This window comes from Drosophila virilis, chromosome 2 (assembly GCF_030788295.1).
Source record: "Drosophila virilis strain 15010-1051.87 chromosome 2, Dvir_AGI_RSII-ME, whole genome shotgun sequence".
NCBI lineage: Eukaryota > Metazoa > Arthropoda > Insecta > Diptera > Drosophilidae > Drosophila > Drosophila virilis.
The window spans coordinates 744852-769030 of NC_091544.1; the positions used below are offsets into that span (position 1 = coordinate 744852).

The 24179-nt window shown below is 43.2% G+C and overlaps 10 protein-coding genes and 1 long non-coding RNA gene across 12 annotated transcripts; 6 read left to right on the forward strand and 5 right to left on the reverse strand.

Annotated features, from left to right (window-relative positions):
• LOC26530921 (uncharacterized) lies at positions 1 to 721 on the forward strand. The gene is made up of 2 exons (XR_001449775.3): positions 1 to 333; positions 401 to 721. It is a non-coding gene; the product is annotated as an uncharacterized lncRNA (long non-coding RNA).
• Positions 722 to 976: 255 nt separating this feature from the next.
• LOC6635220 (uncharacterized) lies at positions 977 to 2957 on the reverse strand. The gene is made up of 5 exons (XM_002058372.4): positions 2807 to 2957; positions 2441 to 2738; positions 1876 to 2386; positions 1442 to 1684; positions 977 to 1379 (listed from the first exon to the last, which is right to left on the reverse strand). The coding sequence occupies exons 1-5, from the start codon at positions 2810 to 2812 to the stop codon at positions 1328 to 1330; spliced, it is 1110 nt and encodes a 369-aa protein (XP_002058408.1). The 5' UTR covers positions 2813 to 2957; the 3' UTR covers positions 977 to 1327.
• Positions 2958 to 3177: 220 nt separating this feature from the next.
• Sas-6 (Spindle assembly abnormal 6) lies at positions 3178 to 4965 on the forward strand. The gene is made up of 4 exons (XM_002058373.4): positions 3178 to 3415; positions 3484 to 4338; positions 4400 to 4733; positions 4793 to 4965. Exons 1-4 carry the CDS (start codon positions 3236 to 3238, stop codon positions 4867 to 4869), a joined length of 1446 nt encoding a protein of 481 aa, XP_002058409.1. The 5' UTR covers positions 3178 to 3235; the 3' UTR covers positions 4870 to 4965.
• LOC6635222 (coiled-coil domain-containing protein 12) lies at positions 4923 to 5589 on the reverse strand. The gene is made up of 2 exons (XM_002058374.4): positions 5385 to 5589; positions 4923 to 5326 (listed from the first exon to the last, which is right to left on the reverse strand). Exons 1-2 carry the CDS (start codon positions 5516 to 5518, stop codon positions 4972 to 4974), a joined length of 489 nt encoding a protein of 162 aa, XP_002058410.1. The 5' UTR covers positions 5519 to 5589; the 3' UTR covers positions 4923 to 4971.
• A 274-nt stretch (positions 5590 to 5863) lies between these two features.
• LOC6635223 (uncharacterized) lies at positions 5864 to 7951 on the forward strand. Its single transcript, XM_002058375.4, has 2 exons — positions 5864 to 6127; positions 6240 to 7951. The coding sequence occupies exon 2, from the start codon at positions 6413 to 6415 to the stop codon at positions 7694 to 7696; it is 1284 nt and encodes a 427-aa protein (XP_002058411.2). The 5' UTR covers positions 5864 to 6127; positions 6240 to 6412; the 3' UTR covers positions 7697 to 7951.
• A 63-nt stretch (positions 7952 to 8014) lies between these two features.
• On the forward strand, positions 8015 to 8593 carry LOC26530469 (uncharacterized). Its single transcript, XM_015169486.3, has 2 exons — positions 8015 to 8398; positions 8455 to 8593. The coding sequence occupies exons 1-2, from the start codon at positions 8088 to 8090 to the stop codon at positions 8591 to 8593; spliced, it is 450 nt and encodes a 149-aa protein (XP_015024972.1). The 5' UTR covers positions 8015 to 8087.
• A 92-nt stretch (positions 8594 to 8685) lies between these two features.
• Positions 8686 to 13645, forward strand: Tace (ADAM 17-like protease Tace). 2 transcript variants are annotated; one of them, XM_002058376.4, is made up of 10 exons: positions 8686 to 8828; positions 8895 to 9134; positions 9194 to 9606; positions 9671 to 9865; positions 10010 to 10148; positions 10867 to 11102; positions 11158 to 11721; positions 11792 to 11897; positions 12029 to 12191; positions 12255 to 13645. In XM_002058376.4, the coding sequence occupies exons 1-10, from the start codon at positions 8711 to 8713 to the stop codon at positions 12295 to 12297; spliced, it is 2217 nt and encodes a 738-aa protein (XP_002058412.2). In that variant the 5' UTR covers positions 8686 to 8710; the 3' UTR covers positions 12298 to 13645. The 2 variants fall into 2 exon arrangements, with proteins under 2 accessions (XP_002058412.2, XP_015024895.1); XM_015169409.3 differs by lacking the exons at positions 10010 to 10148; positions 11158 to 11721; positions 11792 to 11897; positions 12029 to 12191; positions 12255 to 13645 and having other exon boundaries at positions 10867 to 11045.
• On the reverse strand, positions 12596 to 13649 carry Nph (Nucleophosmin). Its single transcript, XM_002058377.4, has 4 exons — positions 13510 to 13649; positions 13236 to 13381; positions 12936 to 13103; positions 12596 to 12876 (listed from the first exon to the last, which is right to left on the reverse strand). The coding sequence occupies exons 1-4, from the start codon at positions 13529 to 13531 to the stop codon at positions 12742 to 12744; spliced, it is 471 nt and encodes a 156-aa protein (XP_002058413.1). The 5' UTR covers positions 13532 to 13649; the 3' UTR covers positions 12596 to 12741.
• A 223-nt stretch (positions 13650 to 13872) lies between these two features.
• On the forward strand, positions 13873 to 19511 carry Nlp (Nucleoplasmin). Its single transcript, XM_002058378.4, has 3 exons — positions 13873 to 14029; positions 14264 to 14403; positions 18873 to 19511. Exons 1-3 carry the CDS (start codon positions 14008 to 14010, stop codon positions 19173 to 19175), a joined length of 465 nt encoding a protein of 154 aa, XP_002058414.1. The 5' UTR covers positions 13873 to 14007; the 3' UTR covers positions 19176 to 19511.
• On the reverse strand, positions 14987 to 18298 carry LOC6635085 (sodium-independent sulfate anion transporter). The gene is made up of 8 exons (XM_002058379.4): positions 18158 to 18298; positions 17048 to 17347; positions 16596 to 16936; positions 16234 to 16543; positions 15871 to 16173; positions 15652 to 15797; positions 15422 to 15592; positions 14987 to 15199 (listed from the first exon to the last, which is right to left on the reverse strand). Exons 1-8 carry the CDS (start codon positions 18171 to 18173, stop codon positions 14987 to 14989), a joined length of 1800 nt encoding a protein of 599 aa, XP_002058415.1. The 5' UTR covers positions 18174 to 18298.
• A 7-nt stretch (positions 19512 to 19518) lies between the features above and the next one.
• Positions 19519 to 23795, reverse strand: LOC6635086 (4-hydroxybutyrate coenzyme A transferase). Its single transcript, XM_002058380.4, has 5 exons — positions 23383 to 23795; positions 20771 to 21163; positions 20305 to 20709; positions 19970 to 20236; positions 19519 to 19906 (listed from the first exon to the last, which is right to left on the reverse strand). Exons 1-5 carry the CDS (start codon positions 23561 to 23563, stop codon positions 19719 to 19721), a joined length of 1434 nt encoding a protein of 477 aa, XP_002058416.1. The 5' UTR covers positions 23564 to 23795; the 3' UTR covers positions 19519 to 19718.
• Positions 23796 to 24179: the final 384 nt, after the last annotated feature.

Sequence of the window (24179 nt, forward strand, 5' to 3'; positions counted from 1 at the left end):
TGCTATGAATTGATGATTTAAAATACAAATTAGACTGTGCTAAGAGTGTTCACATGGCGTTGTGGCTTTGCTTGCGAATCCCCCACATATAACATTTGCCATATATATTGTAATTCGCCCTGAGTAACTGGTTTTTGCAAAACTATCGGTAACGCAGCATTCACAATATTGAGCTTCTACGCCTATTCGACTACGTTGCCCATCGCTAGTAAAATATGACGATCATATTTCACAAAAGGGGGCTTTCTGAGCGCAACAAAGAAATAAGTCGCAACAAGTTTTGCAATCCTATAACATTTTTTTTTATAACTTTTTGTTATGGCATCATTCGAGGTAAGATAAATCTTATCGCCAAACGGGAGACTGAGCCAATTAATTTGTTTTATGAGAACAATTTTAGCAGGACAAAAAAATGGAGGAACTCAAGCTTTTATTGGAGAACCGCAAGCAAGTTTGGAGGAAGACAAGCTTGAATTTGAGAAAGAAAAGTTTAAGAAAGAAGAAGGATTGGAACAAAGAAGGTTGAATCTTGAGCGATACAAGATACTTTTCGAGAAACGTCAATTCGAAATAAAAAACAATAAATCGTTATTTGACCTCAACCGTTTTGAGGATCACTTAAAATGGACATAAGACTGAATTCAACCTCTGTATCTCCATTACAGGTTGCTCTCATTTGTGTCTCTTGACCTTATAATAAAATGTGAAGTGGTCAAATCGATGATTTTATTTTTCTGTGATTGGCCATTAATTAGTATTGATAGTTTTCTTTTATGACGTCACGTTCGATAGTGCCACCAGCGATAATATAAATACTATCGAATTTTGATAGAACTATCGATTTCCTACATTTTTGAATTAAGATTGTTTATCTACAGATATTATAAACATGAAAAGATGTACCTGATTATATTTAACAGGGTATCCTAAATGGCATCTACCTCAAATTGGCAATTGTATAAAAACTCAAAGCAACCAAGTTAGCAATTAATATTTGTATTGATAATATCGTAAGTCGTCAAAAATAGGGAAGAACATGTCTCACTAGACGTTCGTGTTGTCAAACTTTCTATTTGCACATTGCTCAAATGGATAAATACTTTTCATACTTAATGAATACAATTAACAAATATACTGTTGATTGGTTGGGCTTAATATAACGCGTATTGTTATTGAACATTTGTTTCAAACTGTTTGCCTTAACTTAAGATGTTGCATGGGCGCAATTATTGGAAAACAAAATTCGGCTATTAGGTCAGCAATCTACATAGATTACACCGGCGTCTAGGGTCCATGATAAAATGTTACATACAGCATGTTGTTGGCATTAAAATCTTCTATTGCCGCTCATATTATGCGCTGGCCTGGGTCCATTGAACCTGCGTAAATCGTTTCTATTAAAGCATCGATTATGTATTGATCAATACAAGTTTCAGCTTACCGATTCCTATTTACAGGCCCACCCCCGCTACCATGACTACCCCCCAGGGGCGGAAAATCCGAATGATATGCATTTGCTGAGTTGTGAGTGTGCCCGTTTGCTGGTCCATGTTTGTTAAAGTTTTGCGACATGCTGCTGCTCGGCCCGTTGGGTCCACCACCACGTCGAGCACTGAATCCACCACGGCCAGCAAAGCCACCACGGTTGGCGTTAAATCCACCACGGCCGCTTTGCGTGCTGCCACTGTAAAAGTTAATAAATAATTTTAGTCAAACTTTATAGAAAACTTTATGTGTCCAGTGCTGCGATTGAGCTATTTTAGAATTATTGGCAGCATAAAATAGTTGATCATTTTATGTAATAACAACCCTGTTATTGCCAGGAATTATTGGAATAAGCTACTTTTTATAAGCAGCAGCTGGCATACGTCTCACCTGTTAATGCCAGAATTGTGGCGATTCCGCTGGTACATGCCACCATCGGCATTATTCCCGCTCGGTACCATTGTGCCGTTGCCAAAGCGACTTTGCTTTGCTCCGAACGACAGCTGCTGCTGCTGCTGGTGCTGATGCTCCACGGCGGGCAAGGCAAATCCGCGACGATCTTGGCCAATGTTGTTTGATGGTCCATGGCTGCCGCCGCTTCGGTGAGCGCCAGCAGCGCCGGCAGAACCAATATTGCCAGCATAGAAATCATTGTGACCCATTTGGCCCAGGCCTTGGTTAAATTTGTTTTTGTAAGGTTGTGCGGGCCCGTCAAAGTTCTGGTTCTGCTGCGGCAGGACCTTGCTGTAGGGCGCATTGCGCTGCTGTCTAAAATTGCCTTCATTTCGCATTGGCCCAAACTGACTTTCGTTCGAGTTTAATGATCGGCTGCCGCCACCTGCTCTGAAATTGTTGCCACCAGTGTGGCCGCCACCACGATTGAAGCTACCGCCGCCGTGACCTAAAATTGAACATATTTGTTATTCCCCATTGATTTAGTGCGTAAATTGCTTACCTTGTTGCATGGGTCTTCTGTTGCCGGCACTTCCCCCACCCCCTCCTCCTCCAACACCTCCGCCACCGCCACGTCTGTCTTTGGGCCTGCCCGGTTCGACGACAATGGTCTGACCTTTGAATTCAATGCCATTTAGAGCGGCAATCGCTTCCTCTGCCATTTCAATGGTCTCCAAGTGCACAAATCCGCACCTGTTCATAATATCGCATTCGACTACCACGCCATAATTTGTGAACAAATGTCGCAGCTCCTCGGGCTTGCAGCCAGGCGGCAGGCTGCCCACAAAGACTTTGGCGGTCTAAAGAGCAATTTAATACAAATTGAGCACTCCTCGTGATTTGATAACATTAGAAGGATAATACTTACAGACATATAGATTGGTACTTGTCTCGCTTTGTTTTTTTTTTTCGCGTGCACTTTTATTTTCTATTTCGTGTGTGCAAAACGCACAATAACGATGAATGCGATGAAAACAAACTCAGTTACTATCGCTGTTTCGATAGTATAGAGTCGAGTACAATTGTATCTACTTACACATTTTTGTAATAAATGTGGGCGCCAAGCACTGAAACATATTTTGCTAGCATGGACTACAGTGATTTTGTAATATCAATGGGATAATACTGACATACTTGTCACGCTTTGTTTCTTTTTTTCGCGTGCACTTGTATTTTTTATTTCGTGACCGATGAGTGCGATGAAAGGACACTCAGTTCCTATCGATGTATCGATAATATAGAATCGAGTACTGTTGTATTTGTTTACACTTTTTTTGTAATAAATATATTTTAAAGAATGTGGGCGCCAAGCACTGAGGAAACATATTTTGCCAGCATGGACTACACAAAAAACGTTATAAACATAATGCCCAGCGCAGAAATGCTGGTCACCTTCAGCGGAGGGGACAGGGACTTGATGCGCGCTAAGAAAGCTTGTTTACTGTACGCCGAAAGAGTTGACTTCAAGGAGCTGATTGTAAGCCCCGCCTTAAAAAGAAGCCTAGTTGTAAATATTCTAATTTACATGTTACACATGTCCCATAGCAATTGCGTTTGGCCGAGAAGTGCGATCAGCGACGCATGTACATCACCACGGTGGACAGCGTATCCTTCCAAGAGCTGAAACAGGATCAATCGCTAAATGTCACATTCGCTGGATTTATGGAAAATGTGATACGCATGCTGAAGGACTGCCAGGCCGGCAAGCTGGAGCTGTGCCTGTCCGCCAAGGAAACAGCTACCAGCACAGCTGAGCACCCGAGTCACGACTACCATCTGCAGTTCGTGGAAATACGCGCCTTCAAGAATCTGGTGCATTTGTGTCTGCCCTGTCGTTCCGCGCCGCTACACACGGTTCTCTTCTACATCAACACGACGCTAGATGTGGCTCACAAGAAGCTTTATTTGCTGGAGCAGAACATGCAGCAGTTGCAAATGGAATTGAATTCCCAAAACGCACACATCGAACAGCTAAGCTCAGACAATGGAAAATTACGCGAAGCGCTGGTCGAGAATACACGGCACCTGGGCGAAAAGCACTCGGCCGAGCTGCAACATATGCAGGATAAGCTGGAGAAGCTAAACGAGCAGCGTGCCAATGAGCTGGAGCGCAGCCGCCGCTCGGTTGCCGGACTGCAGACGCAGTTGGAGCGCGCGACGCTGGACAAGACGGAGCTGAAGACAATGCATGAGCAGGCCGAGAAGCGCAACCAGAGCCTCAACGAGGAGCTCACCTGCTGTAAATCGCGTATCTGCAACCTCAAGGAGCAAAACGAGAAGCTGCACACCGAGCTAACAGCTGCGAAGAAGCAAGAACGCAAACTAGAATATAAAATAGAAGACTTAAAACAGCACACTATGGAGCTGCAGGAGCACATACAGAAGGGCAACAAGGAAAAGGTGGGTGTGTCTCTCTTAGCTATTTATTTAAGCCAAACACTTGACATATATCAAGCTATAGGCAAACATTGCAGCCGAACTGGAGGCAGAAAAGAAGATACTCCATACCAAGCGGCAGGCACTGGAAATGGCCTCCGATGAAATAGCCAAAGCGAATCAAATAATACTCAAGCAATCGCAGGAGCTGCTCAACCAGAAGAAAACAATTTCGTGGCGCACTGAAGTGGCGCTGCAGCAGGAGAAGGCGATCAAAGAAAAGGAGAAGCTGCTGAACATGCGCGACGAGGAACTGAAGCAAACCCGACAAACCATCCAACAGCTGCGCGAAGAAATTCCACAGCAGCTGCAGTCCATGCGGCACTTTGCCCAGGGCCTGGAGGAGAAGTACAAGAATCGTAAGTGCATTATATTTAACCAATTAAAGTCTCAGACTAAGTCTTTGTTATTCCCTTAGAAATTCTCACGCTGAAGGAGCACTTGGAAGCGGCAAGCGGCAAGGAAAACTGCAGCCGCAGAGCGAATCGCAAATAGGCCTACATTTAGTAAGCATTATTGTGTATTGTATAAATAATTTGCATTGTTAGTTAACTGTTTTATCGTAGCTTTAATTAAACTTATTTATCTATTTGTGGGCTATTCGAAATCTTCATCCGGATTTCTGCCTTGTTGCACGTGCGCCGTGGCGACATTCACAACTTGGCTAATGTCTTCGAACTGATTCATTTTCAGCCTCTCGCGTATTAGCTCCGCGATGGCCTTCTGTGTGCGCCGCTCCAGACGCTCCAGTTTTTTGCTAACGTCCCGCTTAAGATCCCAGTCCGGCTTGCGCGGCGCCAGATTCGTGATGTCTATCTCATCGATGACCATGGGCTGCTCCAGCAGGCTGAGCTGGGACTGGACGGCGGATTCGATGTCTCCGGTGGGCTCTTGTGGCAGTACTTCACCTTCTGTATTTTCATTTTGTGGCTTATAGCTACGAAAAACTGGCCTAAAATTTTCAAATGTTGTATTCCAATGCAAACAGTGTGAAAAATGTCGCATCTCACCTGGGCAATTTCTCGGCAGCCCCCGAAATGCTGGTACCTTTTGATTGGGCTTGTTCGCGCAGCTTCTGCAAGCGCTCCTTGCGTTTTAGAGACTCCTCTGTAAGTTTGCCCAAATTGTTGTCATTGTTGGCCATTATTGAGCAAAAGTAAATAAAGCAAATATATGCGCTTGCCAATTGCTGCCTTTTATATCGATACAAATATGACAAAAACGAATAGCGATTGTTTTTTGTATGTTATCGATTTTAAGAGATATCGACAGAGACGTAAACATTGCATATTAATTAAATATAGTGATATATAGAAATCAAAATCAAAATTGACAAAATTTGGTTAAAACAGCGTATAAGCATGAAAAATATTGCTTATGAGCCACGAAAACGTTTGTCAATTGCATGACGATAGCTATTCGATAACAACTTATCGATAGGTGCACAACTGAATTGGATACATAAACATTGCAAGTTGGCAGCACATTTTCAAGGTATAAGTGTGAGGGGAGGATAAAAACAACGCAAAATTTTACTTGTAAATCAAAAAAAAAAAACAACAAACATATTTTGTTAAACTGTTATAATTATATTTGCCAAATTGAAAACCAAATAAGAGCCTCAAATTGCTGTTGCCTTTGACCCAACATGCAGCAAATATTTAAACACAATTAATAATGTGGCAGCTGCTGTTGCAATTGTTTTGGAGTAACAAAAATTAGCTGCTGCTGCTGCTGCTGGCGAGCGCTGCAGGTAAAAAACTCTTTGGCTATTAAAAAACTATTTTTATGTATTACAACGCCTCGGCGCGCGCAATGACAATGTATGCAAGCGTGTGCTAATTTGAGTTGGTTTTTGATTAAAGGGAGCCGCCGCCGCCGTCGACGTCGCCAACAATACAACGGACGATCGCCAACTAACTGCAGCGGCATCCGCCTCGTCGAGCTCATTGTTCTGTGACTGTGACATCGTTTATTCCTCGCCCGCTTGCCTGCTGCCCGGCCCGGACCCAGAGGCAGCTGCAGCTGTAGGCTAAAAATGGAGTGGACCAGAGAGAAGACGTTGCTGCTGATCAGCGAGTACCGACAGCGGCGCGGACTGTGGGATATGACATGTGACGAGTATCGCAAGAAGGATGTCAAGCAGCGACTCTTGAACGAAGTGAGCGACGTGCTCGGCGGCAATATACCAATATCGGAGCTGGAGAAAAAGTTTCACACGCTTCGCACGCAATATCATCGCGAAATCAATCGCATGAAACGCAAGGAGCCCTACAATTCAAAGTGGTTTGGCTTTAAGAATCTCGTGTTTCTCAGCTCGCCCTTTGCCTGCCGCTCCACCAAAGGCCGTTCCAAGGAGGATCCCTCAGCACATAAATACATATTGGGCGAGGTGAACACATCAGCAGCAGCAGCCGCCGGCTCAGCGGAGGGCAATAATATGAACGACGAGTATATGATTGCGTCGCGCAAGTCGCATGCCAGCAGCCGGGCGCAGGAGCTGGAGAAGCTAATCGAGGAGACGACCAAAGATGTAGAAGATATTGACGACGATGAGCCGGGTGTCGAAGAGGACGTCGATACAAAACCCAAGCTGAGCAAAGAGCTGAGCGGCACGTATGTGCACATCAACGAGGATGAGCAGGAGCCGCTCGAGACGCACACACACCATCAGCCGCAGCAACAGCCACAGCATACCCATCAGTCGTCCATGATGGAGCTGCACCACTCTGGGAACGCTGTGGAGGCCGTCAGTTTTCAGGCCAGCGAAAGCGGCGAACTGCACTACCAAACCACAACGACATCCGGCAATAGCGGCAATAGCTCCTCCGTGCATGTGGTGCCCACGCGCATTATAAAAATACAAAGGCGTGACACGTCCAACCAGGAGAACGGCTACTTTGAGGAGCAGTCCACACAGCATCAGCTGCATCCGCCGCCGCCCAAACGACTCTACTTCGATCCCAATGGCACGCACAGCACCACAATACTCTCCGCCTCCACGCTGGCAGCGGCCACCCAGAACGGCAACGGCAGCAATGTGCTGACCACGACAGCCGGCACGGCCGTAGCCGGCGGCACACTGCGTCTGCCACGTGTCAATGCCATAGTCAACACGCAGTCGCTGTCGCCGCCCAAGCCTGCCAGCTCACCCATACCTCCACCCGCTGTCGTCAGTTCGCAACGCGACGAGTTCTCCACTTACGGCGAATACGTGGCCAACGAGATGCGTGCCATTGGCAACAGGGAGGTGCTGATCGCGCTGAAGCACAAAATCAATACGGCCATCTTTGAGGCGAATATGGCGGAGCTGCAGAAATGAAATTGAAATAGAAAATGGAAAAATAATCAATTATGCAGACGAGTTTTTAGCAAGAATTTATATTAAGTTTCCATTTTAATTGTCGAAAATCGCAATCCCCCAGTAATAACAATTGTAAAGCTTTCGTGTTTTTATCTCTGTGTTTCAAACTGTAAATTGACATTAATTCACACAATATAATATGTATGTAACAATTTGATTAAATAAGCCAAATATAACATTTAGAAGAATCCGAATATCTGTATATATTAAAAAGAGTTTGACCTGAGAAGAGAATTATATATCCAAGTAGGCGATTTGTATTTGTATCTCAATCAGTGTTCCCCTTACCTTTAGATAAATTCTTGTTTCTTTTGTGTTTTTTTTTTTTTTGGTTTTAAATTTCGGTAAAATGATTACGAATCCAATTTGCGAACCGTTTACAAATTTACCCGTCAGAGTAGATATTGAGAAACTGGCAGCCGAATTTAAGCCCAAGGATAAGGAAAAAGGTGTCGAGAAATCGAAAAGTCCACGTGATTTTCTCAATATTCCCGACAAGAATTGGGTGGTATTGCCCATGTTTAAATATCATTTGGATCATTTAAAGCCATTTCTCTCGCTACGCACCAATCCATATATGCGTTGCCGTTACGTAAAGTTTCTAAACAATGTGCCTGAAAACTATGTGAACGTTACTTTATTCAGTTCAAACATTGACAAGTATTTAATTTATTTGAAATTAATAAAAAATAGATGTATTAATACATATAATTTAGTCAGCCAAAGCCACGAAGAAAATCGCTTAATGGACAATTTTACGGCGTGGACTATAAATTGGCGCCAATACCAGTTTCAGCGGATCCACGGAGTTACGCGGGCTCAAGATCGGTCAAATCAAAACATACTTCCAAGTAGCCGTTCGAAAATCTTAAATTTGCCGCGCAACTCTGTTATTGTTATCGGCTGTAAATGTCATCGAACAGATACAGACTGGAGTTATCGGCAAATAATGGGCAACCCTAATGGCAGCAGATGCATTTGGCAACACTGTTCGATCAATTGGGACGAAAAATGTTTACAAAATGCATTAATTGTTGTGCTCCAATAATTATTTGTGTAATATTTACATGCCTTTTGGTCGAAAACTGTGGCAAGTACCGAGCTGAACATATACATTCTATTATTTATTGAAATTACGATCCGTCTTGACCAACAGTCGCCCTGAAACGCACGCTGCGCCACTACGAGGTTTTCCACAGAGATGATGTTGTACATCGGATTGTCAAGAGGGGCGTTAGGCAGAGCAATAATCCATACAACACCATCAAGGAGCTGGAGTTCAAAACACTTGGCAAAAACTTTCGCGTGATTTTACATCCACATCGCGATGTGCTCCACAGCAAATTTCGTGCGTACGCCGTGGACGCCGATGGAAATGAAACTGTTGTCCACTTGGGTAAGTTATATAGTTGGTTTATATCAGTAAAAACTAACTTTTACTTTGTGCGCGCCCAGATCACGACAACTTTTATACGGGTCGCGTCTTTGGCGAGTTGGAATCGTCGGTGCGTGCACATATCGAGGATGGCACATTGACCATGTCCATTGAACTGCCCCAAGAAACCTACCACATAGAGCCTTCCTGGCGCCACTTGCCGACAGCCAAAAAGCATACAATGGTCGCCTACAAATCTTCCGATGTCAAACTCAATCACGCCGAACACGGTTCGGTGCCCAAGACTTGCGGCTATATCAAAGAGGGCCGCGAGCTAGAAGCCAAGGATGAGTTAATCGTGCGGGACAAGCGTCAAGCGGATCAGTACGAGTACACGCCCACCAAAACGCGCTGCCCATTGCTACTGGTGGCCGACTATCGTTTCTTTCAGGAAATGGGCGGTGGCAACACAAAGACAACCATCAATTACCTAGTAAGAGGAGCATATCCCGTCGATGCTATTGTCTCATTTGCCTTGCTTCCTTTTTTTTCTTCAGATAAGCCTTATAGATCGTGTGCATAAAATCTATAATGATACAGTATGGCAGGATCGGTCCGACCAGGAGGGCTTCAAGGGCATGGGCTTTGTGATTAAGAAAATCGTTGTACACTCGGAGCCGACACGTTTGCGCGGCGGCGAGGCCCACTACAATATGATACGCGAAAAATGGGATGTGCGCAATCTGCTTGAGGTGAGTCTTTGCCGTCTTCTGACATACATGTTGATTAGTTGTCCAATTCCAGCTAGCTAATTCTTGTAAATCTTATTCTACTCCCATACAAACTGCTAACTGTCTCTCGTCTCTTGCCAATTTATTCATGCATCATTTATGTAGGTCTTCTCACGGGAATACAGCCATAAAGACTTTTGCTTAGCTCATCTCTTTACCGATCTCAAATTCGAAGGTGGCATTTTAGGCTTGGCTTACGTTGGCTCCCCACGCCGCAATTCTGTGGGTGGCATCTGTACACCAGGTTGCTAATTCCCACACAATTAAACACAAATCAAACACATCATGTTTAATCGTTATCATTTCGCTTACCCTTGTGTTTCCTTTCTGTTTTGTAGCCGTCGTGTTCAGTTTGTTTTTACTTTATACCCTTGCAGAGAATATTATTATTATTATTTGTCATTGGAATGTGTAAAGCAATATCTCCGATGCCATTAGCTATATATATATTATACAAATTCTTGACCTGGACGAGAAGCTGAGTTGATGACATATATGTATCAGTTTCTATGCAATCCCCAGAAATTATTTATTTCCAAATTTATAATTGGTCTTTCTTTTTTCCTACATATTTTCCTACTGACCCTAGAAAATAGCTCTCAATCCTCTTCAGGTTCTTAAATGATTCAATTCCTAATTTATAATTGCCCTGTCTTCTATCCTACATATTTTCCTATAGAAGTTGTGGGATAAACTTAATCTCTAATAAATATTTGCAACTATCCACAAAATAGCCCCAGGTAATTTGTGGCTTGAATCTCCTATTAGAGTTGTCTTCGGTATGAGATTTGTTAATTAAATCCCAACGAAAACTATTTTATATTTGAATACATCGAGCTTTATCATAATTACAGAATTATTTCAAATATGTTTTTCATTTATGTCTGCAAGGGTTTTTATTTTTGCATGTCTACTTTCTAAGAATTATTACTGAGTCGTCTCATTTGTTTAACTATCTCAAGAATACTTCAAAAATGGCTATACACTCTACCTGAACTCGGGCCTGAGCAGCTCGCGCAATCATTACGGCCAGCGTGTGATAACGCGCGAGGCCGATCTGGTGACTGCCCATGAATTTGGACACAATTGGGGCTCTGAGCATGATCCCGATATACCCGAGTGCTCACCTAGTGCCTCACAAGGTGGCAGTTTTCTAATGTACACCTATTCCGTAAGCGGTTACGATGTGAACAACAAGGTAAAATCATGCAGCTGATTATAAAATCATTTATAAATAATAGTTCTACTTGTAGAAATTTTCGCCCTGCTCCTTGCGTTCAATACGCAAAGTACTGCAGGCCAAGTCTGGCCGCTGCTTCTCGGAGCCTGAGGAATCCTTCTGTGGCAATTTACGTGTTGAAGGCGACGAGCAGTGCGATGCCGGCCTGCTAGGCACCGAGGACAACGACTCGTGCTGCGACAAGAACTGCAAGCTGCGCCGCAATCAGGGCGCCATGTGCAGCGACAAGAATTCGCCGTGCTGCCAGAACTGCCAGTTCATGCCGGCGGCAATGAAGTGCCGCGAAGCGCAGTATGCCACCTGTGAGCAGGAGGCGCGCTGCACGGGCTCGCATGCCGAGTGCCCCAAATCCCCGGCAATGGCCGATGGTACCATTTGCCAGGAGCGCGGCCAGTGTCGCAATGGCAAATGTGTGCCCTACTGCGAGACGCAGGGACTCCAGAGCTGCATGTGCGACATCATAGCCGATGCCTGCAAGCGCTGCTGCCGCATGAGCATCAACGAGACATGCTTCCCGGTGGAGCCGCCCGATGTGCTGCCCGACGGCACACCCTGCATAACAGGCTTCTGCAACAAGGTCTTCCACTTTGCACACTTTTATCCTATATCCAAAATCTCTATCTATATATATTGGTATTCGTGTACAGGGCGTGTGCGAGAAGACAATACAGGATGTCGTCGAGCGTTTTTGGGACATTATCGAGGAGATAAATGTTGCCAAAACATTGCGCTTTCTCAAGGACAACATTGTCAGTAAGTAAAGAAAAATATAAAGATCTTGGTGTACGTTATGAAAAAGCCTTGACGAGGATTATAAAACCTAGCCCTGGCAAGACCGGGAAATATCTCTGAGTATAGCATAATATTTTTTGCTGCTCTTACAGTGGCCGTTGTGATGGTGACCGCCGTCTTCTGGATACCCGTCAGCTGCGCCATCTCATATTTTGATCGCAAGAAGCTGCGCCTTGAAATGAAACAAATCGAGTGGAGTCACAAACTCGACCTCATACATCCCAGTGACGACAGGCGTCGTGTTATACACATACGGTAGGACTAGCTTGAAGTCTGAAATGGAATTTTATATATTTAATATATATTATGCATTTGCAGTGTACCACGGCAGAAGATCTCAGTGGCGCGTGCTTGTAATTAGCATATAAAAACCGGGTGGCGGCCATTGTTTAATCTTCCGTGAGCATTCTTCTCAAAACTGCCACAATTATTTGATATTAAGTATAACATTTAATAATACATAATGAATAAAATTCCCGATAATATAGACCAATTCAAAGGGGCATTGAGCAACAGATTCAAGTCTGACAATTTAGAGCGATTTCTTAGATACAGATTTCAAATGGTTAAATAATTATCTCTATCAAATATCTTTATCCGTGTATATTTCTCAATGTCTAGAAAAAACTTAAGCTTAGTTATGAATTAATTAATTGTGATTTGTATTGGATTGTTTTAGTTTATTCATACTTTAGCAAAAATATGGTTTTTGTTTCGGAGTTTCTTCTACTGCATACTGTTAATAATTATGATTGATTTTTCTGTTTGTAGATTAGCTTACTGGAGGTGTGTGTTTCACATTGTATTACTTCTTTTTTATGCTCTTGCCATTTGTCTGTGGTGAACAATCGTCATCAAGCTCCAATTCACTGTCATCCTCGTCGTCCGAATACTCCTCGTACATTTGCCCGTCGTCGTATTCACCCAAGTTCATCTCCGCCTGCGGAGAAACGTGTGGAAATTGTAAATTAGATAATTTTTAAGAGGCGCATCATTTACCTTGCCGCAGACATAGACCGGCCCCGTGCCCTGGACCAGTTTGAATGTGACGGAGCCATTGGGGAATTCAACATTTGGCCTCAAACTGCGAGTTTCGCCAACCTTTAGGACTGCAATGGGAATTTTGACTGTCTTCTTCTCGCCGTCGTCGTGCACGTTGGTTTCCGCCTGCAGATGCCCAAGTAATTTGTTATGTGATATGAGTACTAATAGACCACAGCCATAACCCCAACCCCTCGACAATCCCTTGACCAAGTGCTTGTCGGTATTTTTCCACTTGAAAATTGTTTATGTACATACCTGTACAACATTGAATTCACCAGATTTTGCCTCGGGTCCGAGTGATATCTGTTTAATGATCAGCTTGTGCGAGTGTACTATGTACTCCTCTGGTATTTCCGGCACATCAAACTGTGCAATTGGCTCTTTTTCGCTCAGCGTAACACCTGAAATGGGAGCATAATTGTTAATACTGCCGTTATTAATAAATATAGTTAGCCGGCGATTCCGTAAAAGCAGACACTTGTATCCTGTATTGCCCGTGCAGGACTCAACAATGTTGGTTGCTGCTCACCATAAAAAGATTCGGACTCCATTTGTATGCTCGAGGAAACGCTCTTGTACAGTCCAATTAAAGAGTTTATGAAAACTTGTACTTTTCACACGTGCCCGTACAATGGCGATAGCTGAAGAGACAAATGCGGTAGAAATGATGCTAGACATTCATCGATGATACCGATATATTAAACCGCCGATAGTACTTGACAATTAACGATATGAAAAAAAATTAAAACTTTAACAATATAAACGTTTCAAGCGTTTCAATGATAAGCATAAGGGGAAACTATGTACATATCTTTGCTTTAATTTAACACCCATTTAATAATAAATCGTAAACGATTATTGGATTCGCAATTAATGTCGTTACATCTGGTAACGCCATGCGTGCATGGCCAACACATCACTAACTTGCGTTGCATCCCTAGTTGTTAGCTACCATTTTGCAAAAGTTTTTGCTCAACACGTGCTCGGCGCTTGAATTTTAGAGTTAAAACTATATCAAGTAATTGCGATGGCAGAGGAATCATTCTATGGTAAGTATTATTTTTTTGGCGCGCCAATTGTGCACTGTGGGAGCGACAAGAGTTGGGTTTATTTGCGGTGCGCTGGCCGTGCGCCGGCTGCCGGCATTTTTATTCAAGGTTGCGTGTGCCTGTATGTGCGTACATAGTGTGCATACACAAGCATACAATGTATCTGTGTGGTTAAGCGCATAAGTGGTTGTATTTTTATTTTATCAATTTACAACTAATACGTTTAATTTTCAGGTGTTACCCTAACCGCAGAAAACAACAGCGTCACCTGGGACGTTGTCGCCGATGAGGATTATGCACGAGGCCAGAAGCTGGTCATCAAGCAAATCCTGCTGGGCGCCGAGGCAAAGGATAATGAGTTCAACGTGGTCGAGGTAAGTGCGCCAGTCAAGTTTGTCTGTTCGTCTGTGTACATGTGTGTGTGTCTGTGCGTGCTGTAGTGTGTGTGCAAAACTCTTATTGTCGCCTGGGCATGGACCGGTTTGCATTCTCCAAGCACGCGCAAGGGTAATTTTGTCTGTATCTGCAGTACGCGCCCTTTGTCTGTTACCGCTGCTGCTCTTCTGTGTGCATAAATGTGACGTCACAAAATGCCCAACAGTCTGCTTTACATATGCTAAAGCTTAAAATACGCCAGCCTAGCAAATATGCCAAAACGAGACAAAGTAAAAATCGTTATGTTTAATTTTTTTTATTGTAATTCTATGTATACATAAATTGACAGACCATTATAATTATGTTAAAATAAAGGTTTAATTAGCTCTATAGGAACCGACGTTAACGAAAAAATGTTAGGGTAGGGTGTAGGACAGCATATGTTGTTGCTCTCTTTAGATACATTTAGTAAATCAAACCCCTAACGACGACTCAAATAAGCTGTAGCGCTTAATACAGGGTATCTACGCGGCGACTACTCGTGAGTCAAATACTTATTTAACTGTAGTTAGCAAAACAGTTTTATTGACTCAAGTCGCATGCAATTTGATCGCATTTATTGTTGCGACCCTCTGCTATCATTTCTAATAGCTCCGTGAAGCTTTTCGTAAACCAGAACATGCTGCGGGCCTTCCTTTGCAGCCGGCAGATCACGCCCGCCGCCCTAATATCCCAATTCCAGCAGATGAGCTCGCACTGCAATAGCTGCAGATCATCTCGCAAAGAGATTAAATTCTGTGCGGAAAAAAGGCAAATTGTGTGTGAAATATTATATCTGATGTGCCTAGAGTTTCATTGTTAAATATGGCAAAAAAAAAAGCTGAATAAACAGGCCTGTCATCAAAATACCAAAAAGTAGCTATATTAGTTTAAAGTGTCAACTCTGTATCCAACACTGGCTTCGAATGTCACCTGCAACCAACCCGATTGACAACTCTGTCGCGTGAATGTACTTACCAGCGCCACGGTCGCATCAATTGAGCGAATCTCCGGGCCTTTAATGATCATTAGTCTGACTGTGTCTGTTTGCTCCGTCACGTGAGCGACAGTTGTCGTTTTCAAATATTCGGCAGCCGTGTAGTCCACGTCGCCCTTCAGCTCCGCCAAGCACAGCTCGAGGCCATTGTGCTATTTGATAAAAATAATCGAATTGAAATTATTGCAAAATGCCTCAAAATCATGCTCACCTTTTGCGTTTCGAGCTGAAACTGTGGTGTCATGCTTTTCCCCAGTATAAAGAGGGCGTTGATAGCCATGCCCACCAACATGCCGTACTCCAGGGACCAGAATAAACAGCTCAAAGCGGTGGCCACAAAAGGAACCAAGTCGCGCTCTGTGTAGGAAGAAAAAAAAGAAGAAGAAATGGATTGGGCTATAAATGTTATATGGATAAATGGGGAACTTACTTTTGGCGCGCCAGATCTCAGCTATTGTTTCATACTCCACCATAAACAGCATGGCCGAGATAATGATGGCCGCCAGCGTAGCCTTGGGTATATAGCCAAAGGTGGAGGTCAGAAAGGCCAGGGTCAGCAGTATCAGGATGCCGGTAAAGGCGCCGCCTAACGGCGTCCTCACACCGCTCGCATTGTTGATCGCCGAGCGGGCAAAGGAACCAGTTATGGGCATCGAGGAGAAGAAGCTGCTAAACAGATTACAAAAGCCCAGAGCAATCATTTCCTGCGAAGCGTCCACAATTTTGCCCTTGGCTAAAAAAGTATTAGCATTAAATGTATTTAAATAAGACAAAGGCTTGTAGGTTCACGCACAGAAAGCCTTCGCAATCGAAACGCACTCCAGTATGCTCAGCAGTGGAATCGTTGCGACTGCTCCGCCCAAATGGGAGAGCATGTCGCCAAAGCTCAGGGGCTGTCCCTCAGCGTCCACTGTGTGAAACGGCGGCGGACGAAAGGGCGGCAGACCCGGCGTGATTTTATCGCTGATCCGGAAGGGCAATTCCTCCGTGTCCCGGCTAAGCAGATAGCATAACAGGATGCCAATGATAACGGCCAGCACGTTGCGGCACAGGGACAAATATTTGGTTAGCTGGCGGCAGCCACATGGCAGATCCTTCAGTTTCTACTCTGAGGATTAGGATTAAATTCACTTTATTGGCCTGCATTTGACTTACTCGCATGATCAGCAGTAGGATGAGCGTGCCGAAGCCGAGTATCGCATCGTTGCGGCGCGTCTCCTGAATGTGTCCGAAAAAGTTGATCCACGCGCTGAGAAAGTCATTCGATTTGCTTTGTATGCCAAAGAGATTGTTGATCTGGCCGCTGCCCACAGTCAAAGCAGCGGCGAGTGTAAAACCCGTCGTAACTGGCACCGAAATATAACGCACCAAAACGCCGAGATTCAGTAAGCCAAGCAGCAGTATTATGCAGCCGGAGAGGAAGCACATTAATACGGCATAGTCCGGATTACCGCTGACATGCGGATAAATCATCATGGACATGATGGCTGTGGGACCTGACGAATAGATTAGATTAGCGACAGGCAAAGACAGCTTCCACTCCCAGCTAAGACTATCTGGAGCTTGATAAGTAAGCTTTTGTTCCATTCATTTTGCTAGCCACTCACCCACTGTGATATCCTTGCAGGTGCCGAATATTATGTACAGAAAGCAGCCCATAAATGATGAGTAGAGTCCGTAGACAGGTGGCAGTCCGGCGACGGCGCCATACGCAATGCCCTGCGTGACGGCCGTCAGGCCGACCGTCATGCCCGCCACAAAGTCGACTATTAGATATTTCGGTTTGTACCTGGGCAGCCAGCTGTAGACGGGTAGCATCCGCTTGAGGGTCGACGTACTGCAACAGCTGCGCGCCTTGGCGCCCAATGCGCCGCACACATCGGGCAGGCGCTCGTGGTAGAGTTCATCTGAGAGGGTAAAAGGAACAAAAGTACTTAAGCTTGATTAAAAGCAACGAAATGATTAGCCAGCTTCTTATCTAGTTGTCAATGTTATATTGTGTATTGCTTTTCACTTGAAGCGTGTTCTCAAGTGGAACGACAAGTTTTACCTTGCTTGGGCGCTGGCTGCGTCACAAATTAAAGATCTCTACTGCTAGATATAGTATGCTTTCCATATAGTATAGAAATGTTTTCGATGGCAATCATCTGTAGAATTCCATTGTGATAGCAGTGTCAATGTACACGCTTGCAGAACGACAACCATTGTTTTTAAATACATATTCCTTAATTATTTCGATAGGATATTGTTAAGAAAATATTCAATATTAACTAAGAGCAATCTCTGAAGTTGAATTTCATTCAATTTTTAGTTATTACTTCAACCCGCTCGGCTATGAAAATCTTTTTTCTGAATGCACTCTTTCAAAATAGTTGTCTATTAAAATAGATATAATTGGATTTCTTTTTAGTTTTTAAATTGTGGCTGAATCACAAGAGCTAGATGTATGTATTCCTTAAAACATCAACATGCTTTTGAATATCTCAGGTAGAAATCAGCTGCAGAAAATACATCCATAATCGATTTAGAGCTAATATTAACTGAGAAATATCTCTGAAGATTAATAGATTATTCCTTGTTAATTTTAACCATTTTTCAGAGACTTTACTATTCTCTCACATTCTCTCATTTGATTCCATAAAAAGTTGCTTATTATAATCAACATAATTGGAAATCTATCACATTATTGGATTCACTTATCAATTGTTGCCACGTACCGTCATAGTCGCACATGTCTGTGAATAATTCTTATTATTATTACTTTTTTTTTAACCCTTCACACTAAGTGGCTTTTATATATGATTAACTTTTCGCGAACTTGTTAAACATAACACGTGCTTGTGGTTTTTTCTATACGCTTAAGTGGGAGGACTTGAATTTAAACTTCCGTTCGGATTTGTGGAGCAGAGCTTGCGATGTTGTCTCTCCGGCAGCAGCTCGCCGAATGGCCCGACCAGAAAGCATTAGCACACTTTTTACGTTCCCGATTTCACCCAGTTATCACACTTTTTTTTTTTGGTTTCTTTAAAATGTTAACGTCGATTAAGGAGAACTTTTGTCGAAGATTAGCTTTGGGACAGATCGAAGATTTGTCGAAGATCAATATGGGACAGCTACGATTAACAAGAACTCTTGTTGAAGATTATCTTTGCATTATTTTTATAGAATTCTTTAATGTGTGTTCATATTCGATTAATCATATTAAGAACTGGACTTATTTTGGTCAAAATGTTTAAGCTGATCAGGAATATATATGTATAATATATAATATGCTCGACAGGATCGGATCGTAACATTTAATAATACCCTACGTATGGACGAATTGAAAGTTGATGTGGTGTCTTTTTAAATTAATCCCCCAGCTTCGATTAAGTTTTGTGATATCGTACACATATATCTCGACAAATTTCCTGCTTACTTTGTGCCCAACAGGTGACCACAATGAAGGATTCGGTGCAAATACCGATTGCCGTGCTGAAGGCTGGCGAGACACGTGCCGTCAATCCCGATGTCGAGTTCTACGAGTCGAAGGTAACATTCAAGCTGATTAAGGGCAGCGGACCCGTCTACATACACGGCCAGAACATCAAGGATGATGTTGAGGTGGTTGACATGGAGGAGGAGGATGATGAGGACGATGGCGAGGACGATGAGATCGAGCATCCAAAGAAGCGAGCCAAAATCGAGCCGAATGCTGCCGATAGCAAAAATGCCAAGAACCCGAAAAAGAAGTAAAAACTCAAAAAGCAATTCTCTAAGCTAAATCTGTAGATTTTAAAAAGTGTTTTAGGCCCTATAAACAATACAATTATACAATATTATAACACACACAACTACATACTTACGCTATGTAAAACTACAATTTAGTTCCTTTCTCTCAGATCCTTGAAACATTCAAAACTTTAAATATTGATTATATACGACTAAACCCCAATCCGTATGCAATAAGCCAGAGATAAACCCCGATTTAGTCAGCATATTTGTATATAAGTACTTACAATGCGATTTCTCGATTTTATACAACAAAAATAAACAACAAACTGTCGTCGGTATACAACAACAAAAATTGAACAGGATATTCGTTTTCTGTTTTAACATCTTTTATTGATTCACTTATTGTTTCTGCATTCTGCCTAAATAGTGGGGAAATTGTTACATTTTCTACTGAATTTCATTCCGATCGAAAACAGGGAGAAACCATTTTGCGGGAATGCATATAAAACATATTTAAAATTTCTTTGCTCGATTCGTTGCACTCTTTAAAATGGGTTGTTGAGTTTAATCGCAGGAGGGCATCACTTTGAGTCGCTCGTAGACTGCCTTCTCCAGGGCCTCGCGATGTTTGGGATCGGCGATTTGGATCAGTTCGTATGAACGCTGGCGCACATTCTTGCCGAACAGCGAGGCAATGCCGTGCTCGGTGACCACGTAGTGAACGTGTGCGCGGGAGGTGACGACGCCAGCACCTGAGAAATCAAATCGGTAGAATTAGCAATCGATGCTTTTATTTATGAATAAAAGACCTTTACCTGGCTGAAGCGTTGGCACAATCTTGCTGCCTCCTTTGCTGGTTGTCGACGGCATGGCAATGATGGGCACGCCCAGGCCATCGGTGCCCTCGGCTGCGCCACGTATAAAGTCCACCTGACCTCCGAAGCCGGAATAGAAGCGTGTGCCAATCGAATCGGAGCACACCTGACCAGTCACGTCCACCTCAATGCAGCTGTTGATGGCTGTCATGCGTGGCTGCTGCTTCACAATTCCCGTATTGTTCACGTAATCAATGGCCAACATTTCTGCGGATAGGATTACGGATTAACAACATATAATATAATAGGGAATCTATCTGGCGTATAGTTCCTACCGATAAACGGATTGTTGTTGACAAAGTCGTAAAGCGGCTGATCGCCAATCAGGAAGGAGCCCACGATGCGACCCTGGTGCATTTTCTTCTTGCTGTTGGTGACACAGCCCTTCTTGACCAGATCGACAACGCCATTGGCGAACATCTCCGAGTGTATGCCCAGATCCTTGTGATTGTGCAGAGCGGCAAGCACGGCATCCGGTATGCTGCCAATGCCCATCTGTAGCGTGGCGCCATCCTGGACCAAATTCTCGGCAATCAACTGGCCAATCTTCTTCTCCACAGCCGAAATCTCGCCGGTGCCATGCTGCGGCAGCTTGTCGTTGACCTCGATGGCAAAGTCAAAGTGCGACTTGTGGATGATGGAATCGCCAAAGGTGCGCGGCATATTGGGATTGATTTGGGCTGTACAAAAAGTGGGTTAAAATCATGTTGTTTGATTTACGAATCATTCGAGTCCATTTACCAACAATCTTCTTCGAGTTGACCAGCGCGGCTCGGACGCAGTCGACGCTGGTGCCCAGGCTGCAATAGCCGTGATTGTCCGGCGGCGACACATGGATGAGCGCCACGTCCGGCTGAACTATCTTCTTGTAGAACAGCTGCGGTATTTCATGCAGAAATATGGGCACATTGTCGGCCCGGCCCTCGGCGACGGCCTTGCGCACATTGGCACCCATGAAGAAGGAGTTCGAACGGAAAATATCCTCGTACTCGGGCTTGCAGTACTCGGCCGGTCCCTCCGTGTGCATGTGGCAGACGGTAATATCCTTCAGCCTATTGCACTTGCCATACTGCGTCATGGTATTCAGAAGCGTTACCGGAGTGGCAGCTGCGCCCTGAGCGAAAACCGTGTCGCCTGTAAAAATTTGGAGCCTATTAAAAAAGGGGGTTTATCCAAGAACTACATTTATAACAGATTTTATTTTGGTAAAAATTTATGTTTTTATTGAATTTTTAATTGATTGATTGCTGATGAGCCGGGCAACGCCAGATAACTAATATAATATACCATACGAATATCAGTTACTTTTAAACAAATTATTTATCTGGAAAACATTTTTTTGGCAGTATTATTTTTAAAAGTTACGATTTAATAGGCAACCCAACTTTAATAAACGGTTTTTTTTTTTGGTAAAAATGTGTATAATATTTACGTTTACCCCCTCTTCCCACCATGTAAATACATATTTTGGCTGTAATCACATTTTACAGTAACGTTTTACGAAATCTTTAATAAACGGTAATTTTTGCACGTGCTATTATATTTTTGGGAATCTAGCCAAAAATACGCACGTCAATAGACTGGGCAAAAATAAGCAGTTACAGTGAACATTCATGCACACGAACTAGCTACGTAATTTTTTAATTTTGTATTATCTTAGCGAGTGTTTACTGTACTTGATATGACTAGTTGACGTCGCAGAGCGTCGCAACGCGCAGCCAACTTATTTACATGCGGTATGTACTGTGTATATATACACATGTGTGTGTGCATATGCAAGTGAGTGTTTGTGTGTGTGAGAGCATGCCAATAATCTATTTTTATTACGCCCTACAGATGCAATGTCGTGAAGATGCCTGCCTATACATTTATTAATGCACAAAACGGGTGTGCTTGTGTTTGTGTTTGGCCATAAAAAAGTGCTTTAAAATAATTTACATTTAATAATTTTCATGAATGATGTTTGTTATTTCCCATTCATCAAGCTTGTCGAATGAAGTACGCATTATAATACATAACAGCGTACTTGCCTTATTGGCCAAATTGTTGCATAGAAAACAAAAGCAAAACAAAAAAAAAATAAACTTTTCCAAATGAAATGACGTAGCCGATTTAGTTCGGCGCGCGTGTGTGAATTGATCTAAATTTAGAACGACAGCGCTAACTGTATTTGTACAAGACTCCGTTAGATCAAAAATGAAGCACTTAAAGTGCGATCTAAAAATCAAAAAAGATGTAAATAAAAATATGTTTGGGGGGGCAGGGCTTCTAAACAAGTTTTATGACATTTCTTTTGCTTTGAGCTCTTGCGCAACTACCGATTGAAATTGATTAAATCAAAGCTAAATTAGCACCAACAATTTAGCAAATTTATTTCGGCTGTAGCTCTGTTATCAGAGCCGTGGACCCGCCCACTTGAAAGCAGCCAATAAAATGCTAATTCGCCCCCACGCATCTCTCGCTGTACAGTCCCCTCAACTTTAGATGTTGTTGCATAATGTCGGACATGCATATGTACATACACTAAAACAGTTTTAGCTTTGTAGTTATTATTATTATGTATGTACGTAGATAAGTTGCCCTTATCAGCACAGCTGTCAGCGCAGGCAGGTTCTAACGGCAATTGCTGCGTTTTAATGTGTGTGCGTGCCTGTGGCACTAAGCTCAGCTTTTGTCGGGCGCAGCAAAACAGCTGGACAGAGTCCAAAGTACGATGTTATCTAACACTGCTTGGAAGGAAAACAAATTGCAGCTGCAGCTGGAGCGAGTCAGAACCTGAAACTTTTCAACCAGTGCTTAAAACAATTACAAAGTACATATGTATGTGTGTACATACGCATATTAGAGAATTTAGTTTTGTATGATTTGTTATTCCTAGGGTATTTTGCATACGTGGGCGCGCAGAGCTCGTAAATAACTGATAAGTCCACTGTCAGTTCATAGGACTAATCACGGTCAATTGATTTCTTTATGGGCCCAGCTACTGAGCACCCTGTAATTGCCCACTTAATATGTTTATGTGTGCGCACACACACAGGCACATGCATGTGTGTTAATAGTTTGATTTACAAACGCGCCACAAAAACACACGCACTGGCGCGCCTTTCATTTGCATTCTTTGAGCGGTCGTCGGCCCCCTCCACGCGTCCCTTTGGCTATCTTCAACCTTTGCTTTGCTAAGCACACAATTTAGGGCAAAGGGCTGAGGGGGGCAATCACGTTAGTGGCTGGCATTTTCAGCGGCAGATATTACATAACACTACATTTTTGCCATTCTGCGACGCCACAAACAAATCTCGGCAAAATTATGAAAGGGGGCAACGCATCCGGGGATTCGGTAAAGAGCTACTCACCAGATTTAATGCAGGCGACGGCTTCCTCTGGCGACACAATTGGGGGCTCGCGTGGAAGCGGATGCGACAGCTCCTGCACATAGGTAAAATAGTTGTTGTGCGTGGAGCCGGCAGCATTCGCCGAAGCGGTGGTCAGCAATTTGTTGATTTGTCTTACATGACGCGACAGTTGCTTGCTCATGATTGCAGTCTATTACACAGGCGACACAGTCTTCTATTTGTCCAGAACGAAAATAGTCGTGGCAGGTTATGAATGCGCAGCAAGAGTTCAATCTTTGGCTTATTCTGGTACACACTGTGCTCTTGCGGTTTTTCAATCGGATTCGGTCTGTGTCTCACCACTCCAGCGGCGCGATTGAAACTAGCTTTTGCCAAAAGCTTTACCACACCGCAAAAGCTTTTAAAAAACAGCGGTCTCTAAAACATCGGCGTATAGCAGATAACTAAGTACATCTGGAATTTTGAATGTCCAACTATACGATTTCTTATATATATGTATATAACATTGTAAGTTTTTCACAATTAAGCATATTTTCTTATACTTATGTATTTGTTTTTAATAATACTTGCTGACATATAGTGCTCAGCGAAATAACAACGTTGCACAGCACTTAATACATTTCCGGGCGAATGGCATTCCACAGCAGCCCGCTAATATTCAAAATTAAAAAAAAAGGCTGGCCACACGCTTGTAATAATCTGACGACAAATTCCACAAATGGAACTTTTGTTGAAATCAGATATCATTAGAAAAATAATTAGAAGTGTTTCCCAATATTATTAATTAAACCAATATT

What these genes read in the sequence shown, in the direction of transcription:
- LOC6635222 (XM_002058374.4), bottom strand. Translation starts at nt 5,518, where the DNA reads ATGGCCAACAATGACAACAATTTGGGCAAACTTACAGAGGAGTCTCTA. An exon ending in GCTGCCGAGAAATTGCCCAG is followed by an intron (nt 5,327 to 5,384) that starts GTGAGATGCGAC and finishes TGAAAATTTTAG; the next exon opens with GCCAGTTTTTCGTAGCTATA.
- Nph (XM_002058377.4), bottom strand. Translation starts at nt 13,531, where the DNA reads ATGGAGTCCGAATCTTTTTATG. An exon ending in GGAGTCCGAATCTTTTTATG is followed by an intron (nt 13,382 to 13,509) that starts GTGAGCAGCAAC and finishes CTCCCATTTCAG; the next exon opens with GTGTTACGCTGAGCGAAAAA. An exon ending in GTGAATTCAATGTTGTACAG is followed by an intron (nt 13,104 to 13,235) that starts GTATGTACATAA and finishes GGGCATCTGCAG; the next exon opens with GCGGAAACCAACGTGCACGA.
- Sas-6 (XM_002058373.4), top strand. Translation starts at nt 3,236, where the DNA reads ATGTGGGCGCCAAGCACTGAGGAAACATATTTTGCCAGCATGGACTAC. An exon ending in TTGACTTCAAGGAGCTGATT is followed by an intron (nt 3,416 to 3,483) that starts GTAAGCCCCGCC and finishes CATGTCCCATAG; the next exon opens with CAATTGCGTTTGGCCGAGAA. An exon ending in GGAGGAGAAGTACAAGAATC is followed by an intron (nt 4,734 to 4,792) that starts GTAAGTGCATTA and finishes TTATTCCCTTAG; the next exon opens with AAATTCTCACGCTGAAGGAG.
- LOC6635223 (XM_002058375.4), top strand. Translation starts at nt 6,413, where the DNA reads ATGGAGTGGACCAGAGAGAAGACGTTGCTGCTGATCAGCGAGTACCGA.
- LOC26530469 (XM_015169486.3), top strand. Translation starts at nt 8,088, where the DNA reads ATGATTACGAATCCAATTTGCGAACCGTTTACAAATTTACCCGTCAGA. An exon ending in TTCAGTTCAAACATTGACAA is followed by an intron (nt 8,399 to 8,454) that starts GTATTTAATTTA and finishes CATATAATTTAG; the next exon opens with TCAGCCAAAGCCACGAAGAA.
- Tace (XM_002058376.4), top strand. Translation starts at nt 8,711, where the DNA reads ATGCATTTGGCAACACTGTTCGATCAATTGGGACGAAAAATGTTTACA. An exon ending in CCTTTTGGTCGAAAACTGTG is followed by an intron (nt 8,829 to 8,894) that starts GCAAGTACCGAG and finishes CTTGACCAACAG; the next exon opens with TCGCCCTGAAACGCACGCTG. An exon ending in TGAAACTGTTGTCCACTTGG is followed by an intron (nt 9,135 to 9,193) that starts GTAAGTTATATA and finishes GTGCGCGCCCAG; the next exon opens with ATCACGACAACTTTTATACG.
- LOC6635085 (XM_002058379.4), bottom strand. An exon ending in TTCGATTGCGAAGGCTTTCT is followed by an intron (nt 16,174 to 16,233) that starts GTGCGTGAACCT and finishes ATACTTTTTTAG; the next exon opens with CCAAGGGCAAAATTGTGGAC. An exon ending in TGAGATCTGGCGCGCCAAAA is followed by an intron (nt 15,798 to 15,870) that starts GTAAGTTCCCCA and finishes CTTCCTACACAG; the next exon opens with AGCGCGACTTGGTTCCTTTT.
- Nlp (XM_002058378.4), top strand. Translation starts at nt 14,008, where the DNA reads ATGGCAGAGGAATCATTCTATG. An exon ending in GGCAGAGGAATCATTCTATG is followed by an intron (nt 14,030 to 14,263) that starts GTAAGTATTATT and finishes TTTAATTTTCAG; the next exon opens with GTGTTACCCTAACCGCAGAA. An exon ending in ATGAGTTCAACGTGGTCGAG is followed by an intron (nt 14,404 to 18,872) that starts GTAAGTGCGCCA and finishes TGTGCCCAACAG; the next exon opens with GTGACCACAATGAAGGATTC.
- LOC6635220 (XM_002058372.4), bottom strand. An exon ending in CACAATTCTGGCATTAACAG is followed by an intron (nt 1,685 to 1,875) that starts GTGAGACGTATG and finishes TAACTTTTACAG; the next exon opens with TGGCAGCACGCAAAGCGGCC. An exon ending in GGGCCTGTAAATAGGAATCG is followed by an intron (nt 1,380 to 1,441) that starts GTAAGCTGAAAC and finishes CGATTTACGCAG; the next exon opens with GTTCAATGGACCCAGGCCAG.
- LOC6635086 (XM_002058380.4), bottom strand. Translation starts at nt 23,563, where the DNA reads ATGAGCAAGCAACTGTCGCGTCATGTAAGACAAATCAACAAATTGCTG. An exon ending in CAACTCGAAGAAGATTGTTG is followed by an intron (nt 20,710 to 20,770) that starts GTAAATGGACTC and finishes CTTTTTGTACAG; the next exon opens with CCCAAATCAATCCCAATATG. An exon ending in CAACAACAATCCGTTTATCG is followed by an intron (nt 20,237 to 20,304) that starts GTAGGAACTATA and finishes TCCTATCCGCAG; the next exon opens with AAATGTTGGCCATTGATTAC.